The 19,230-nt window shown below is 45.8% G+C and overlaps 1 protein-coding gene across 9 annotated transcripts in view; it reads left to right on the forward strand.

The window, feature by feature from the left end:
• MAPK15 (mitogen-activated protein kinase 15) overlaps positions 1-19,230 on the forward strand; it is a 57,310-nt gene that overhangs the window by 34,409 nt on the left and 3,671 nt on the right. For 8 of the 9 annotated variants that reach the window (XM_043538865.1, XM_037891678.2, XM_037891680.2 and 5 more), the window contains exons 9-11: positions 3,127-3,264; positions 3,579-3,684; positions 12,851-13,145. In XM_043538865.1, the coding sequence (XP_043394800.1) occupies positions 3,127-3,264; positions 3,579-3,684; positions 12,851-13,145 (539 nt within the window). Of the gene's footprint in view, positions 1-3,126; positions 3,265-3,578; positions 3,685-8,987; positions 9,040-12,850; positions 13,736-19,230 lie in introns of those variants that run through there. The other variant, XM_043538868.1, reaches the window with a different exon arrangement.

Raw genomic sequence — 19,230 nt, forward strand, 5'->3', positions numbered from 1 at the left:
ACAATGATCTATGCGGTCACAGTTCATGTCAATAATGTCACAGTATAGTCTTTTATAGCAGAAGATCTCCGCTTGAAAGTCTTAGATCATATTAAAGATGGTATTAACTGTCTCTTTTGGGGGAAAGAGAGAGAGAGAGTTAAGATGGTCTTTGGTAGTTGTTGTTGAAGTCCAATCATCTTTTCTTTAAGACAAAGCCAGACAACTTGCTGAAAAAGGGAGAGAAAAGATCAGCAAAGATAGAAAATGCAGCTTCTGTCTCTAACACTTTATTTCCCTTGCAGTCCAGGTGCTGGGAAATGATAGGCCCAGCACATGGTCTTATCAGCCACTCTTAAGATTGGCAAACTTTTACCAGCATTGGGCTATTTAGGACATTACTTTTAGCTGCTTCCCTGGTCACAGCAATATTACAAAAGGTGGAGTTTTCTTGGAGGCTAAATCAGACTCTTATCAGACAAAAAAAAAGATAGGAAAGAGGAGGAAAAAGGGTGGGGAAGGAAAATGACACTCCAGGGACGGGGTGACAGCTGGAACCCGGGGTGACAGCTGGAACCCAGAGTGCCAATTCTAGGTGGTGGTCAAGATTTAGTTGAAGCTGGTGGATGGGGTAATGTCCTGACCAGATCAAGCCAGAGACACCTTTCAGGATCAGGATAATAAAGTCTCAGTGGTGTCTTAGTGGATCCCAGGACACTGGGAGACTAGTAGCAGCCATGATGGTGAAACTTCCTCCTAATTCACTGTCCTGTTGTCTGTCACAGTGGCCCCTATATAAATGATGTCCAAGGAGAGATGACAACCATATTCTGATGAAATTAACCAATTTAAACAAAAGTTATTTGAACTATAAATATTTCCTCCCATTTTTAAAATCTTTTATCTAATTGTCATGGCAACCCATGACACTTCCAGGAACTTGAGGACCTCTTGTTCCACTTCTTTAACTTAAGCAATCCAGTGTGTCTCCAAATTTTGCTTGCTTTCATAAACAATTTTGTATAATGCACTGAATTGGCTTCAGTTCCTCCTACTACTAATTGGATATTGCTAACTAGTCACCTTGAGTGGGATCCATGCATACAAGGACTCAAAGAGGAAGGAACAGTTACTTACCTTATAGTAATTTGGTTCGTAGAGATATTTTGTTCATGAGATCCCACGATCCACCACCCATCCCTATTTCTGAGTCTTATCCTAATAGGGTTTCTGAATTAGGGAATTGAAGGGCAGTGGAGAGGCAGAAAGATATGCAGGGTGCAGGCACGCCCCGATAGACACTGCTGGTCAAAAATTCTGATCTCTCATTCGTGAGGTGCATGTGTACCTTGGAAGGGATCCACACAGATAAATTGTCTCAAACCACAGTTATTGTAAGGTAAGTAGCTGTTCTTTTCCCTTGCAACTTTAACTCTGACTACTGTATGTGTGTGTCAACATCAAAGTATCACATTCATTATATAATATGAATCATTATGTTCAAAGAACACCATAACCACTAACCATCCCTTTCACACAACAAAAACAGATAAATACAAATAAGCAGAAGGACTTGTGACAAATGGAGAGATGATACTGTTCAGTATCCAGTCTAGAGGTGATGGATTCTTCCCAGAAGAGGGGGGCACAAGGCCCCGCCCCTGCCATGGCTCCGCCCTTGCCCCTCCTCTTTCCCACAAGGCCCTGCTCCCCAGCCAAGCTGGAGCTGGGTCAGGGAGCGTGGGCCCCTCCACTTGCCTGGGGTGGGGGCAGCTGAGAGCATCCCCCTGCCCATGTCCCCACCCCCTGTACCCCCCACCCAGGGCAGGTGGAGGGTCTGCCGCTCCCCACGGGTGCCTGCGCAGCTCTTACCCCAGCCTAGCTCCGGCTTCCAGGGTGGCTTGGACGAGGGGGCCCGGGGCCTAAAGAGCAGCAGCTAGGCCATGGTAAGAGCTGCTCGGAGAGCTGCGGACACTCTATCTTTCCTGGGCAGGGGTCCCAGGCCGCAGGAACATGGATCGGGGGCTGCTCGTGGGAACCCCCTACCCTGGGCTGGTGGAGGGTCCATGGCTCCCCACAGCTGCCCAGGCTCCAGCTTCCGGCCTGGCCAGGGGGTGGGCCCATGGGAAGAAAAAGAAGGGCAGGGGGCTGGGCCAGGCCTGTGGCAAAAAGCATACTGGCCAGACCTGTCCACTTTCAAAAGTAGGAGGCCTAACATAGCCTCTTCACCTCCCCTACTCTGGCACCCCCAGTCCAGTCACCCAGACGGTCATTACCATGACATTGCAACATAGTTAAAAATAGTGATTTTATTTTTGTAATGAAGGTTTTTTAATTTGAACTGACTTTTAAAAAATTTATATCAGTTTTTATGTATGTGTTCCTAGCAGTTTACTTCTGTCATAAATTCCTAACAAAGATGTTTTGCTCATGTTTCTTTGCTTAGTTTTCTAACTCTTAGTAACACAGAAAAATGTTTCCATGTCATTACCTAGCTAGGTTTGAGACCTCACAATAATCTAGTTATTTGAGCATGACAGTGTATGGCTGGGTCATGACAAAAGCTAAGATTAGGTTACAGAAGTCACAGACTCTGACTTCCAGCGACCTCTGTGACATTGAGGACCCTGCAGCCACCCAGCCTCCTTGGGCAGCGGGACCCCCCGCAGCTCCCAGCCAGCAGTGGCCCCCTGGAGATCCTCAGACTCCACTGCTGGCAGGAGCCTCCCTGCAGGTACCCTGCCTCTGCAGGCAGTGGGGGACCCCCCTCCTGCAGCTCCCAGTCCCACAAGCCAGCGGGGGGGGACTCCTCCCAGCCACTGGGCAATCGGGTCTCTGCAGCTCCCAGCCACTGTGGTGGGAAGGGCCAGGGTGCTGGACCCTCCTCCCTCCCTTTGTCAGGGATGTTTTTAGTAAAAGTCAGGGACAGGTCACGGCTTCTGTGATTTTTTTTGTTTATTGCCCGTGACCTGTCCCTGACTTTTACTAAAAATATCCATGACAAAACCGTAGTATTAGTCATGAACCACTCCTTGGGAGTGAAATCTGGGGTTAGGAGTTACCTCCATGAGATTCCCAGGATTGAGATACAGGGTTTTGCAGTGAAATTGGGCACTGGGAGCTACAACTTTGATTCTTGCCTTTCAGACGGCGAGTGACAATTGAGGAAATTTTACCCTCCTCTATCCCCCCTCATGCCTTGGACCTTTTAAAGAGGCTCTTAGTATTTAACCCTGACAAACGGCTGACTGCAGAAGAGGCCCTGCAACATCCCTATGTGAAAAGGTGAGGGCATTGCCAGTGTGACATTTCCCAACCCCCGCTCCAAGCCTGTTGTGTGGCTGCTACCAGCACAAGTTTCCCTTCTGCCATGTGAAATGGTGAAGGTAATGGTAGTTTTCAATCCGCTTTCTCCTCCTCTTCATGTGAAAAGGTGAGTGTGCCTTTAGTATGTGATATTTCAGATCTCTCACTCTCTCTCTCTGTTTTAGCTTTCACTGTAGCCTTAAAATCTATTAATATCTAGCACCTCTCCTGTTGTGTTTTTTTGTGTGTGTTCACTCTCAGATTTCGTCACATATTTGATATCTTCTTGGTAGGTTCCACTGCCCCGCCAAGGAGCCCTCTCTGGACTACGATGTGATTCTTCCTTTAGATGACGATATCCAGTTGTCTGTGGCAGAATATCGCAATAAACTGTATGAGGTAGCTCCTCTTATTCTGCTTCCCATAACACTACTTCTCCAGATTACCTGCCACCCTTTCCACAGACATTCAATCCTACCTATCTCCTCCTTCCATTCACCTTCCACTCACCCCTAGTCCTGCACTTATACCTGACCTTGCTCATCATACTGTCCCATGCTGCTATATCTTGGGGGGTGGGAGGGAAAATAACTTGAAAGCCACATTCTCAGTTGGAGGGAGATATATGTGGAGAAGGAATGTCTGAGAGAGACTGAGGTTTGATGGTGGAAAGTAAATTAGACTTGAATTTGCAGTTCAATAGAATAGTAAAAATGCCAATGAAATTCTTGGCTGCATACAAAGAAGTATGTCACTAAGCAATGAGATAAAGCGGAAGGACAGTCAGTGGAGGGATTCAAAGAGCGGCTGATAAGATCAGAACAGTGTCCAAAGATGATCTTAGCAGAATTATTTTGTATGGCCTAGAATGGGTTGATGTGGAAGTTGGGAAGAGCAGAGAGAAGGATGACATCATAATCAAGACAAGAACATAAGAACGGCCATACTGGGTCAGACCAATGGTCCATCTAGCCCAGTATACTGTTTTGTGACAATGGCCAATACCAGGTGCTTCAGAGGGAATGAAAGAACAGGGCAATCATCAAGTGATCCATCCCATCACCCAATCCCAACTTCTGGCAAACAGAGGCTAGGGACACTTCAGAGCATGGTTTTGCATCCCTGCCCATCCTGGCTAATAGCCATTGATGGACCTATCCTCCATGAACTTATCTAGTTCTTTTCTGAACCCTGCTATAGTCTTGGCCTTCACAACATCCTCTGACAAGGAGTTCCGCTGGTTGACTGTGCATTGTGTGAAGAAATACTTCCTTTTATTTGTTTTAAACCTCCTGCCTATTAATTTCATTGGTGACCCCTAGTTCTTGTGTTATGAGAAGGGCTAAATCAGTGGTTCTCAACCAGGGGTACATGTATCCCTGGAAGTATGCAGAGGTCTTCCAGGGGGTACATCAACTTATCTAGATATTTGCCTAGTTTTACAACAGGTTACATTAAAAGCACTAGTGAAGTCAGTCCAAACTAAAATTGCATACAGATAATGACTTGTTTATACTGCTCTATATACTATACACTGAAATGTAAGTACAGTAATTATATTTCAATTGATTTATTTTATAATGATATGGTAAAAATGAGAAAGTAAGCAATTTTTCAGTAATAGTGTGCTGTGACGCTTTTGTATTTTTGTCTGATTTTTGTGAGCAAGTAGTTTAAGTGAGGTGAAATTGCGGGTACGCAAGACAAATCAGACTCCGGAAAGGAGTACAGTATTCTGGAAAGGGAAAGGTTGAGAACCACTGGGCTAAATAACACTTCCTTGTTTACTTTCTCCACACTGGTCATGATTTTATAGAAATCCCTCCTTAGTCGTCTCTTTTCCAAGCAGAAAAGTCCCAGTCTTATTAATCTGTCCTCATATGGAAGCTGTTCCATACCCCTAATCGTTTTTGTTGCCCTTTCTGTACCTTTTCTAATTCCAATATATCTTTTTTTGAGATGTGGTGACCATATCTACACGCAGTATTCAAGATTAAATAACTAACTTGAGTAGGTTTCAGAGTAACAGTTGTGTTAGTCTGTATTCGCAAAAAGAAAAGGAGTACTTGTGGCACCTTAGAGACTAACCAATTTTATTTGAACATGCGCTTTCGTGAGCTACAGCTCACTGCATCCGATGAAGTGAGCCGTAGCTCACGAAAGCTGATGCTCAAATAAAATTGGTTAGTCTAAGGTGCCACAAGTACTCCTTTTCTTTTTATCTTGAGTAGTTTTGTATCCTCGGCAAAGTTTGCCATCTCACTGTTTACCCCTTTTTCCAGATCATTTATGTATGAAGAAATTATGAGAGGCTGAATGAGAACTTTAGTTGCACAGATAAAAGAAAAAGATAGACTTTAGACACAGTTTGGATGATCAGGGTAAGGGAAGCATCTAAGAAAAACCTGCGTTACAACCCGGAGTGACAGGGAAGATAGTGGTTTTGTCAATGGTGATGGAGAATGGGGAAAAAAGGAATTTGACTTTGGCCGTGTTAAGTTTAAGTTCATAGTGAAACAGCCATGAAGAGACATTCAAAACAGGCTGAGGCCCAGGATAGGGTGGAAGAAGACTAGTCAGGAGTGGAGAAAAAGATTTATGAGTAATCAATGCAAAGATGATACTTGAAATAGTGTGAGTGAATTAAATTATCCAAAGGCAGGGTCTGTAGTATTAAAGAGGAGGGGGTCCTGAGAAACTCTCATGTGTAGTGGGAGAAGAAGCAAACAAAAGAGACATTGAAGTAGTGGTTAGAGAAGTAGGAGGAGAACCAGGGTAGGAAGGTCAGTAAGGGTACAGGGTAAAAAAGGAGTGTGTGTATGACGGGTTGGATCACAGAAACCCCCTGGGGGTTGCTAACTGATGTGCCAAGACTACTTCTGCCCCTGCTTTCCCTGCGAGCTTGAGACTCCAGCACCCTCTCGTGCTGAGCCAGACACACCAGTCTGCTCCAACACAGACCCAGGGTCTGAACCATGGGCCCCAAAGCTGCAGACTTAACTGAAAGCAATTTAAGAAGCGTTCCTGTCCTTGACACTCAGGTGCCCAACACCCAATGGGGTCCAAACCCTAAATATATTCATTTTATCCTGTATAAAGCTTATACAGGATAAACTCATAAATTGTTCACCCTCTATAACACTGATAGAGAGATGCACAGCTTCCCCCCCCCCCCAGGTATTAATACATAGTCTGGGTTAATTAATAAGTAAAAAGTGATTTTATTAAATATAGAAAGTAGGATTTAAGTAAAAAGGAAAAAGGAGTACTTGTGACACCTTAGAGACTAACAAATTTATTTGAGCATAAGCTTTCGTGAGCTACAGCTCACTTCATCGGATGCTGTAGCTCACGAAAGCTTGTGCTCAAATAAATTTGTTAGTCTAAGGTGCCACAAGTACTTCTTTTCTTTTTGCGGATACAGACTAACATGGCTGCTACTCTGAAACCTAGGATTTAAGTGGTTCCAAGTAGTAACAGACAGAACAAAATGAATTGCCAAGCAAAATAAAATACGCAACTCTAAGCCTAATACAGTAATAAAACTGAATATAGATTAAAATGTCACCCTCAGAGATGGTTTCAACAAGTTTCTTTCACAGACTGGATGCCTTCCTAGTCTGGGCACAGTCCTTTCCCCTGGTACAGCCCTTTTTCCAGCTCAGGTGGTAGCTAGGGGATTTCTCATGATGGCTGCCTCTCTTTGTTCTGTTCCACCCACTTATATATCTTTTGCATAAGGCGGGAATCCTTTGTCCCTCTCTGGGTTCCCATTCCCTCCTTCTCAATGGAAAAGCACCAGGTTAAAGATGGATTCCAGTTCAGGTGACATGATCACATGTCACTGTAAGACTTCATTACCCACTTGCCAGCACACACGTATATAGGAAGACTTACAAGTGAAACAGAGCCACCTACAGACCATTGTCCTGGTTAATGGGAGCCATCAAGATTCCAAACCACCATTAATGGCCCACTTTGCATAATTACAATAGGCCCTCAGAGTTATATTCTAGTTTCCGATACAAGAGTGATACATTTATACAACTAGGATGACCGCACTCAGTAGATTATAAGCTTTGTAATGATACCTTACAAGAGACCTTTTGCATGAAGCATATTCCAGTTACATTATATTCACACATTAGCATACTTTTATAAAATTGTATAGAGTGTGTCACAGTATGATTATCAGCATTGAATACAGCAGAGAGGTCTAGGAGGATGAGTACGTGCCTTGAGTCTTGGCTGGGAAGAGGTCATTAGAGATGTTAATGAGAGGAGTTTCAGTGGAGCAGAGAGGTCAGTAGCTGGATTGGAGGGGATCTGGGATGAGCAGGAGAAGACGAATGTGTGAGGTAGCACTTGTAGGTGGGACATTCGTTGAATTTAGAAGTGAGAGGGAGACGAGGGCAGTAGCTAGAGAGGCAAGGAGGGGGTGGGTTTTTTTTTTTTTTTAAGAATGGAGATGATAAATCTTAAATGGTAAGGCAAAGGATTAGGCAGATGGTGAGAAGTAATGGAGGAAAGTAGGCAGGGAGCGTAAGGGTGATGGAGGTTTAGGGGATGGGTTTACAGGAATGGCTGGAGGGGCTAAAGGTGAACAAGCAAGTGACCTAAAAGGTAGTTACATGGGAGAAGGGGATCATGACAAAGTTCGTTGATTTCCCTCTTCATCTCTCCCCTGCCCATTGGAAAGATTCTGCATGATCAAGAGGAGGAATGGAAGGAGGGTTGGGAATTAACGAGAGAGTCAGACGTTGGAAGGAGTGGATTGTTACCCACACAATTTAGGGTTCTCACCCCCCCACCCCACTCTCTCTTGGGCACTCAGAAAGTAAGGGACCCAACTATATACCCCTTCCCGGTGGACTCAGTGCTCTGTGTGTCTGCGGGACCTTTACCTAAGGAAAGATTCTGACACAGTAATATCCTTTGTTTGTTAATTTACTACTTTTCTCAAGATTGCTACTGATACTTTGCAACTGCCTGGAAAGCAAAGTACAAAATCAGTCAAGCTGTTTCCCCAACATAATTTTTAACCGTTCTTCCTTTCCTTTGGACGTAATTCCCCACTCAAACAGGTTGAGCTCTAAGTCCCAGTAACAGAATTTATCCATAAATTAACTCGAACTACGACACAGGCACTTGTAGAGAGCTACCCCACCACACCATCTTTTACCTCCTATTGCAATAGATAAACTGTTTGTACCATTCGTCTCCTTCCTCTCCACCAATCCTCTCTGGGGCCTCCAATTCTGTTACTGTGGTTCTAAAAACCCAAAGCTTTTGGTAACTGTTACTCTTGGTGAGGCAGTGGCAGGAAATAAATCAAGGGAAACATGGCCCTCGGACCAATAGATGTCTGGCACACACAGTACAATACAAGACTGCTTTCACTTAAAGCTGCACTTTATTTTAGTCTTAAGCACTTAAACATGTCTGCAACAGGTTAATAAAACACCCCAAAAATCAGTAAATTACCGAAGTCTGGAGTGGTCTTTGAGTGGTACAATGACAGCCGTCCAATTGGCCCATCTTTCACTGCCATTGTGGATCCTAAGCTGTGTCCATGAAGTTTCCTTAATTTTTTCAGGTTAGTGTAACAATAACGTCAAAAAACTTGTTAAGCAAACAATTTCAAAGGTTAAGCAACGAGTTTTCCTTAAACCATCTATTAGACAGATGTGTTTTTTTTCCAGAGTCCGCATGTTTTGAGGACCCTGACAAACACATCCCAAAGGGCAGATCTAGGTAAGCATCCTGTTTTTTCTAAAACACATACATCAGCAGTTTCAACAGAGATCTTATCAGGAAGGACACAGGGTCAGATTCCCCCTCAACCCCTGCCCCCGGGCTGCTTGCTTAATTATAGTAAGGCCATTGCAGAGGCCTGTTAAGGCCTACTGATTTAGCTGCTTTTGGCAATGAGCATGATAATCAATATTCTAATTATCAGTCGTGGTCCAGGCATTTTGCTGGTGTGCCAAGATCTCTCCATACAGAATGATTTGGTAAAGTGGGGTGAAGATTGAGACGAGAGTGGTGTGGCTGAGAAATCATGGATGGTGATCAATTAGTCACAGATGGCCCGACCAGGGGACAAATGGGTGACGTTGAATAAAATGACAGTTGATAGAGAGGACACTCTGGTATTGAAGGAGCAATGGTTGGTGAAGATATGGTCAAATGAGGGGTCAATTTTGTGAGTGGGCGAGCTGGTCTCTTGTTGGAAATAAAATGAGAGGAGTTAGGTCTCTAAGGGATTGGATGGAACATCAGCATGGAAATTAGTCACCGTGTATGAGGGTAGGGAAGATTTTGATGAAATAAAAGGGAAAGCCAGGTATCAAAACCAGAGAAGGGAGGTGATTAGCAAGGAGTTGAGGTTGCAGACTGGGAGAGGAGAGGAGTTTCTGGAGTGCTGCTTAAAAGAATGCAGAGGGACTGGAAGATACATCACTTTGGCCAATTAAAATTAGACTGGAAAAAATCCCAGGAGAATGACTAAGAAATAACTTTGTGGTACCCTTTCAGAGAATGGAGAAGATAACTAACAGTTGAGCCCTGTGGATTTGCAAATGCAAAATAACACAGAGGAAAACAATCGTTAAAACAAACATACTCGGGAGTGACAGCTCCTGTGGATCCTGTCCTGCAGGGTTGGGGCTGGCTCCCAAATCATGTCAGATGCACGGGTTCACAGTTCCCCTCAGGTCTGGCCCAGCTTCCACTCAGTACTCCAGATAAGGCCTCGCCAATGTCGAATAGAGGGGAATGATTACGTCCCTCGATCTGCTGGCAATGCCCCTACCTATACATCCCAAAATGCCATTGGCCTTCTGGCAACAAGGGCACACTGTTGACTCATATCCAGCTTCTCGTCCACTGTAACCCCTAGGTCCTTTTCTGCAGAACTGCTGCCGAGCCATTCAGTCCCTAGTCTGTAGCGGTGCATGGGATTCTTCCGTCCTAAGTGCAGGACTCTGCACTTGTCCTTGTTGAACCTCAGATTTCTTTTGGCCCAATCCTCCAATTTGTCTAGGTCCCTCTGTATCCTATCCCTACCCTCCAGTGTATGTACCTCTCCTCCCAGTTTAGTGTCATCTGCAAACTTGCTAAGGGTGCAATCCACACCATCCTCCAGATCATTTATGAAGATATTGAACAAAACCGGCCCCAGGACCGACCCTTGGGACACTCCACTTGATACCGACTGCCAGCTAGACATGGAGCCATTGATCACTACCCGTTGAGCCCGACAATCTAGCCAACTTTCTATCTACCTTATAGTCCATTCATCCAGCCCATACTTCTTTAACTTGCTGGCAAGAATACTGTGGGAGACAGTGTCAAAAGCTTTGCTAAAGTCAAGGAACACCACGTCCACCGCTTTCCCCTCATCCACAGAGGGAGTTATCTCGTCATAGAAGATAGGCAATTAGATTAGTCAGGCATGACTTGCCCTTGGTGAATCCATGCTGACTGTTCCTGATCACTTCCCTCTCCTCTAAGTGCTTCAGAATTGATTCCTTGAGGACCTGCTCCATGATTTTTCCAGGGACTGAGGTGAGGCTGACTGGCCTGTAGTTCCCAGGATCCTCCTTCTTCCCTTTTTTAAAGATGGGCACTACATTAGGCTTTTTCCAGTCGTCCGGGGACTTCCCCGATCTCCATGAGTTTTCAAAGATAATAGCCAATGGCTCTGCAATCACATCCGCCAACTCCTTTAGCACTCTCGGATGCAGCGCATCTGGCCCCATGGACTTGTGCTCGTCCAGCTTTTCTAAATAGTCCCGAACGACTTCTTTCTCCACAGAGGGCTGGTCACCTCCTCCCCATGCTGTGCTGCCCAGTGCAGCTGTCTGGGACCTGACCTTGTTTGTGAAGACAGAGGCAAAAAAAGCATTGAGTACATTAGCTTTTTCCACATCCTCTGTCACTAGGTTGCCTCCCTCATTCAGTAAGGGGCCCACACTTTCCTTGGACTTTCTTCTTGTTGCTAACATACCTGAAGAAACCCTTCTTGTTACTCTTAACAGCTCTTGCTAGCTGCAACTCCAGGTGTGATTTGGCCTTCCTGATTTCACTCCTGCATCCCCGAGCAATTTTTATACTCATCCCTGGTCATTTGTCCAATCTTCCACTTCTTGTAAGCTTCTTTTTTGCGTTCAAGATCAGCAAGGATTTCACGGTTAAGCCAAGCTGGTTGCCTGCCATATTTACTATTCTTTCTACACATCAGGATGGTTTGTCCCCGTAACCTCAATAAGGATTCTTTAAAATACAGCCAGCTCTCCTGGACTCCTTTCCCACTCATGTTATTCTCCCAGGGGATCCTGCCCATCAGTTCCCTGAGGGAGTCAGTCTGCTTTTCTGAAGTCCAGGGTCCGTATTCTTCTGCTCTCCTTTCTTCCCTGTGTCAGGATCCCGAACTCGACCATCTCATGGTCATTGCCTCCCAGGTTCTCATCCACTTTAGCTTCCCCTACTAATTCTTCCTGGTTTGTGAGCAGCAGGTCAAGAAGAGCTCTGCCCCTAGTTGGTTCCTCCAGCACTTGCACCAAGAAATTGTCCCCTACCCTTTCCAAAAACTTCCTGGATTGTCTGTGCACCGCTGTATTGCTCTCCCAGCAGATATCAGGGTGATTGAAGTCTCCCATGAGAACCAGGGCCTGCGATCTAGTAACTTCTGTGAGTTGCCGGAAGAAAGCCTCGTCCACCTCATCCCCCTGGTCCGGTGGTCTATAGCAGACTCCCACCATGACATCACCCTTGTTGCTCACACTTCTAAACTTAATCCAGAGACACTCAGGTTTTTCTGCAGTTTCATACTTGAGCTCTGAGCAGTCATACTACTCCCTTACATACAGTGCAACTCCCCCACCTTTTCTGCCCTGCCTGTCCTTCCTGAACAGCTTATATCCATCCATGACAGTACTCCAGTCATGCGAGTTATCCCACCAAGTCTCTGTTATTCCAATCACATCATAATTCCTTGACTGTGCCAGGACTTCCAGTTCTCCCTGCTTGTTTCCCAGGCTTCTTGCATTTGTGTATAGGCATTTGAGATAACTCACTGATCGCCCCTCTTTCTCAGTATGAGGCAGGAGCCCTGCCCTCTCGTGCGCTCCTGCTCATGCTTTCTCCTGGTATCCCACTTACCTGAGGGCTTTGGTCTCCTTCCCCCGGTGAACCTAGTTTAAAGCCCTCCTCACTAGGTTAGCCAGCCTGCTTGTGAAGATGCTCTTCCCTCTCTTTGTTAGGTGGAGCCCATCTCTGCCTAGCACTCCTCCTTCTTGGAACACCATCCCATGGTCAAAGAATCCAAAGCCTTCTCTCTGACACCACCTGCGTAGCCATTCGACTTCCAGAACCAGGAACTGAATGATGGGATGGATCAATAAATAAAGTGCCCTGTTCTGTTCAGTCCCTCTGAAGTATGTGGCACCAGCCACTTGGGAAGATGGGGTAGTTGGACCATTGGTCTGACCCAATGTGGCCATCTTTATGTTCTTAATCACGTTTATAGGTTTTAAATCTAACCAGCTTCTTGTTCCTGCAGATGATTCTGGAAAGGAAGGCAAATAACCGTCAACAGAAACAAATCCAGAGAGAGAACCTTCAACCAAGTCCATCTCAGTTCAAACCATCTCTTCCAAACACCAGCTTTGTGCCTTTATCTACCATCGGGGATCAGAGAGAGCCAAGACCCACTCTTATGAAAAGTTCACATGTGCCTGCAGGGCCTACAGTGCTTTGTGAAGTTTCCAGCCAGAGAGAGGGTTTAGCAGGAACTCTCTGCCAGAGACCTAAAATCAACATGCTTTACAACCCCATAACGCACACCACCGTTCAGAGTATGTACCAACCTCCTGAATTAGAATGTGTTGCACATAATAGCTAAGGACAGGGACAGCGAAGCAGGAAGGAGATAGAAACCAATGAAATTTACAGGGGCAATATGAGATGGTGAGTGTAAAAGGGGAAGGGAAGTTGCACCAGGAAGACAGTGCATAGAGAATATCAAGACAAATGAATTTCCAATTGCGGGGGGTGGAATTTTCCCTTCTCGGAATGATTTGTACTGACACTTTTGTGGAGAGGTGCTGGGTGTTGAAATTCCCTACTCAAATATTTGGAACACCAAATGCTCATTCAAGAATCACAAACTTACCAGTAAAGACTCAATGTTAATTCTTTTGGCTGTTAAACAATATCTTTCCTTCCCAAAATCCTTTCTTTCTACTATTTCCATTCTCAAAATCACATACCAGTAGAACGTGCCACCAAACTGGCCTGGGACCTATGTGAGAGACTTCCTCTCTCCCTGTGACATACTGCCACAATTACAGTCAAAGCCCCATCAGTATAAGAGAAGGAACAGCTGGGAGGGCATTCTTTTTAGGGTTCCTGGGTCTTTGGAACTCCTTCCTTTGGGCTGTAACAGCTCATATTTGTTCGCTTTCAGGGGATGATGCAAGGCCTGCCTTTTTGCCATTGCTCATGAGGAGTTGGGTAGACCTGGTAGTGGTAATAGAGGACGCTGGTGAGGATTGTGAACAGACCAAATAATTTTTATTACTTATGTTGTCTCTGGGTTATTTGATCTGGAATAACTAATAGGTCTTAATATATTTTTTAAAGATTGTCAAATGCACCTGGAACATTGAATGGTCCTGCTTTGAGCAGGGGGGTTGGACTAGATGACCTCCTGAGGTCCCTTCCAACCCTGATATTCTATGATTTAATGGGCACTCTTTTATTACAGTTTAGTAAAAGGCTAGTTACTGATTTTTTTATTAAGGATATATAGAATTTTTCAGTACAAATTATCTTTTTACAGAAGAATTAAAAGAGAGGGTGACAAATACAAAATAAAAGGGAATACAGCAGAGTTAATTGAAGGCATTTCAAGCTAATGTTACATACATATATAATAGATCTAAGCCAGGGGTAGGCAAACTACATCCTGGGGGCCACATCCAGCCCTTCAGACGTTTTAATCTGGCCCTTAAGCTCCTGCCAGGGAGAGGGGTCCAGGGCTTACCCCACTCTGCCTGTGCTGTGGCTCTGTGCAGCTCCCGGAATCAGCGGCATGTTCCCCCTCTGGCTCCTATGCCTAAGGTCAGCCAAGGGGAACCATGGCCAATGGGAGCTGCAGGGGTGGCACCTGTGGATGGGGCAGCATGCTGAGCTGCCTGGCTGCACCTCTGCGTAGGAGCTGGAGGGAGACATGCCGCTGCTTCCAGGAGCTGCTTGAGGTAAGCGCCGCCTGGAGCGGCCCCCTCCCACACCCCAACCCTCTGCCCCAGCCCTGATCCCCTTCCCACCCTCCAAACCCCTTGGTCCCACCCCGGAGCACCCTCCTGCACCCCCAAACCCCTCATCCCCAGCCTCATCCCAGAGCCTGCACCCCCAGCTGGAGCCCTAACCCCCCCCCTCTGCACCCCTGCCCCAGCCTGGAGCCCTCTCCCACACACTGAACTCCTCATTTCTGGTCCCATCCTAGGGCCTGCACCCCCAGCCAGAGACCTCAGTCCCTCCCACAGACCAACCCCCAATTTCATGAGCATTCATGGCCTGCCATGCAATTTTCATACCCAGATGTGGCCCTCAGGTCAAAAAGCATGCCCACCCCTGATCTAAGCTATCATCTCTAAGCCGAAGCACAATAATGATAGCCAGTGATTCCTGTGAGGCTGATTTGTCTATTACGCTTACAGAGTTAGTGTAGACCAGCCCTATCTAAGTTATGCTAGTTCAGTTACTTAAGTTACTGTACCTGAAGTCGACGCAACTTAGGTTGCCTTACAGCAGTGTCTACATTGCACTGTGTTGACGGGAGACGCTCTCCTGTCAATATAGCTTTTGCTTGTTGGGGAGGTAGAGTACAGACAGACATTGCCGGGAGAGTGCTCTGCCATTGACTTAGTGTATCTTCACCAGATCTGCTAAATCTACACTGATGCATTGATTGCAGCAGTGCTGGTTTAGCCAGTAGTGTAGACATGGCCTCAGACCCAACCTGCCAAAGCCTGTTACAGAAGAACAAGCTATCTTATTAAAAACTTTAAAACAAAGACTCCCACCCTTTTTCTTCGAGGAGTGTCCCTGTGGGTGCTCCACTTTAGGCGAGTCTGTGCCCCAGCGCTTGTAGTTGGACATTTTTAGTAGCAGTGCCTCGTTGGGTTGCACATGCGCTCTCCCCATCTTGCGCTGCATCTGGCGGCGAATAGCCCTGTGCAGCCAACACCCCCTCAGTTCTTCTCTACCGTGCTCTGCTTGAGATGAAGCACTTAGCAATGCCTGTTTTTCTCTCTCTCTAGTTTTAACTTTAGAATACTAGTTAGTTAACCAATAGTTAGTTAATAGTTTTGTTTACTTCCTCTTCCCTATTTATTTTTTTCTTAAATTCCTAAAGATAAGAAAAAAAATTAAGTTTCAGTTATTAGAATACCCTCCCTCACAGGAGAAACTCTACTTTGAGGGGCATGACCAGCTCTCTGGGTTTTAAATGTTGCCTCGCTTGCCGCTCCTCAATCCCGGCATCTGACAGGCACGTACAGTGTGTCTGCTGCCTCAGCGAGACACATATTCCTCAGAAGTGCTCCCACTGCCACAGTTTGTAAGCCCATGCCAGGAAGGAGAGAGACCTACAGATAAAACTTCTCATGATGGAGAAGTTGTGCTCCATGTCCTATATAGGATCACAGACCCCTCCTGGACAGTCTCCCATGGCAGCATCTGACAGAGGTTTCCCTCCACCATCTCCGGGGAAGGAGCCCTGTGCCAAAAAGGCAACAAAGAAGTGGGCTCTGACCTCCCCTCCTTGGGAATCCACCAAAAAGCAGCGTTCCCTGACTTGTCAGACCCCATCAGTACCGACCGCACCAAAACCATCCAACAATGAGGTAACAGGACCATCCAGTACCAGGTGTACCATGAGCCAAAGACCCTAAGTGAGCTGGCTTGGAAAGAGGCACTAAATGGAAACCTATAGTCCCTGCCTCAGTACTGCCAGAGCCACTCAAACATGTGGCAGCAAGCAGCTCGGCAGTGCTACAGTCTATGGCTTCTGCCTCTACAGCGCATAGTGCATGACCCTCTGCACCAACAACTGTGGTAAAGGCATCAGTACTGCTGACAACACCTTCCTGGGTACCGATGCTCTTGGTACCACAGCAATTTCTCCACTACAAGGATCTTCTGATCTCCTCGGCACCGGAATCTCCACTCCTTAGTACCAACCTCACTCCAGCACGCTTGGTACGGAATTAACTTACCACACCAGCCAGATCAGCTGCTTCTTTATCGAGTGGCAAGGATGATAATGATGAAATCTACTCCTCCCATCACTCCTTGCCTGTCCACACAGTTACCAGACCAGGTCCACCAGAGCACCACACAAGACTCAAGGCTGGTATAGACATCCATGCTTTTTCCACTACAGTGGCCTTACTGGGGCCTATGGACAGCATAGTGCCAACACTACACTAAGGTTCCCAGTCCACCTAGGGCAAGGGCAAGGCATTCTGCTTCCCCCTCTGTACCTGGACCCTCTGAACCTCCAGAAGAGGCAGTCAAGGAATTAGAGGACACTTCAGATCAGGAAGTTGCACCAACTGCCAATTTTTCATCCTCTTCCTCAGATGAAGCTATCATGCCCCCACCACCCTCATAGATGACTTTAAACAGTTCCACAAAATGTTTAAGAGGATTGCAGATTCCCAGGAGATACCGATGGAAGAAGTGGCGGAGTCCAAACATAAGTTGCTGGACATCCTCCAGACTTCAGCCTCCTCCAAGATTGTCGTCCCTATAAATTAGGCTGTCATGGACCCAGTCAAGACTGCCTGGCAAACCCCAGCAACAATTCAGCACACCTGCAAAAGAGCAGATAAAAATGATTATGTCCTTTCCAACAGGATGAAATTCCTATTTTCACACCCCACACCAAACTCTGTAGTGGTAGAGGCTGGGAACAAGCAGGGAAGACAACACCATTTCAGATCCACCCCATATAACAGACTGGAAGAGGTTGGATCTTTCTGGGTGCAAAGCGTACTCTTCAGCGATTCTACAGTTTAGGATCACAGACTATGAAGCAGTAATGGCCAAATGCAACCACTCAAATTACTCAAAGCTGTCTTGTGGCACTTTAGAGACTAACATTTATTTGAGCATAAGCTTTCGTGAGCTACAGCTCACTTCATCAGATGGATTCACTGGAAAATACAGTGGAGAGATTTTATATACACAGGGAACATGAAACAATGGGTGTTACCATACACACTGTAACAAGAGTGATCAGGTAAGGTGAGCTATTACCAGCAGGAGAGGGGGGGGGGGGGAGGGAAGGGGGAAAACCTTCTGTAGCGATAATCAAAGTGGGCCATTTCCAGCAGTTGACAAGAATGTCTGAGGAACAGTGGGGGGGGGGGGGGGGGGAATAAACATGGGAAAATAGTTTCACTTTTGTGTAATGACCCATCCACTCCCAGTCTTTATTCAAGCCAAAAGTGAATTGTATCCAGCTTGCAAATTAATTCCAATTCAGCAGTCTCTCATTGGAGTCTGTTTTTGAAGGGTTTTTTTGGTTGAAAAATTGCCACTTTTAGGTCTGTAATCGAGTGACCAAAGAGAAATTGATGTGTTCTCCGACTGGTTTTTGAATGTTATAATTCTTGACGTCTGATTTGTTTCCATTTAGTCGTTTATGTAGAGACTGTCCAGTTTGGCCAATGTACATGGCAGAGGGGCATTGCTGGCACACGATGGCATATCACATTGGTAGATGTGCACGTGAACAAGCCTCTGATAGTGTGGCTGATGTGATTAGGCCCTATGATGGTGTCCCCTGAATAGATATGTGGAAACAGTTGGCAACGGGCTTTGTTGCAAGGATAGGTTCCTGGGTTAGTGGTTGTGGTGTGTGGTTGCTGATGAGTATTTGCTTCAGGTTGGGGGCCTGTCTGCCAAGATCTGTGAGAGTGATGGGTCGTCCTTCAGGATAGGTTGTAAATCCTTGAAGATGCACAGGAGAGATTTTAGTTGGGGGCTGAAGGTGATGGCTAGTGGCGTTCTGTTATTTTCTTTGTTGGGCCTGTCCTGAAGTAGGTAACCTCTGGGTACTCTTCTGGCTCTGTCAATCTGTTTCTTTACTTCAGCAGGTGGGTATTGTAGTTGTAAGAACGCTTGATAGAGATCAAGAATTATAACATTCAAAAACCAGTCAGAGAACACATCAATTTCTCTTTGGTCACTCGATTACAGACCTAAAAGTGGCAATTTTTCAACAAAAAAACCTTCAAAAACAGACTCCAATGAGAGACTGCTGAATTGGAATTAATTTGCAAGCTGGATACAATTCACTTTGGCTTGAATAAAGACTGGGAGTGGATGGGTCATTACACAAAAGTGAAACTATTTTCCCATGTTTATTCCCCCCCCCCCCCACTGTTCCTCAGACTTTCTTGTCAACTGCTGGAAATGGCCCACCTTGCTTATCGCTACAGAAGGTTCCCCCCCTCCCCCCACTCTCCTGCTGGTAATAGCTCACCTTTCCTGATCACTCTTGTTACAGTGTGTATGGTAACACCCATTGTTTCATGTTCTCTGTGTATATAAAACCTCCCCACTGTATTTTCCACTGCATGCATCCAATGAAGTGAGCTGTAGCTCACGAAAGCTTATGCTCAAATAAATTTGTTAGTCTAAGGTGCCACAAGTTCTCCTTTTCTTTTTGCGGATACAGACTAACATGGCTGCTACTCTGAAACCAGACCACTAAACACTTTCTCAAGGGTTTCTGTAACCTCTACCCCGAAATACGAGCCCCTACTCCACCATGAGCACTGCTCTACAGTCACCTCAAGTAGAGCACCCATAGAGACATGCCTTGAAGAAGAAGAAGAAAAGGTTTACTCACCCTGTGCAGTAACT

This window comes from Chelonia mydas, chromosome 2 (genome assembly GCF_015237465.2).
Source record: "Chelonia mydas isolate rCheMyd1 chromosome 2, rCheMyd1.pri.v2, whole genome shotgun sequence".
In the NCBI taxonomy this organism is placed as follows: Eukaryota; Metazoa; Chordata; order Testudines; family Cheloniidae; genus Chelonia; species Chelonia mydas.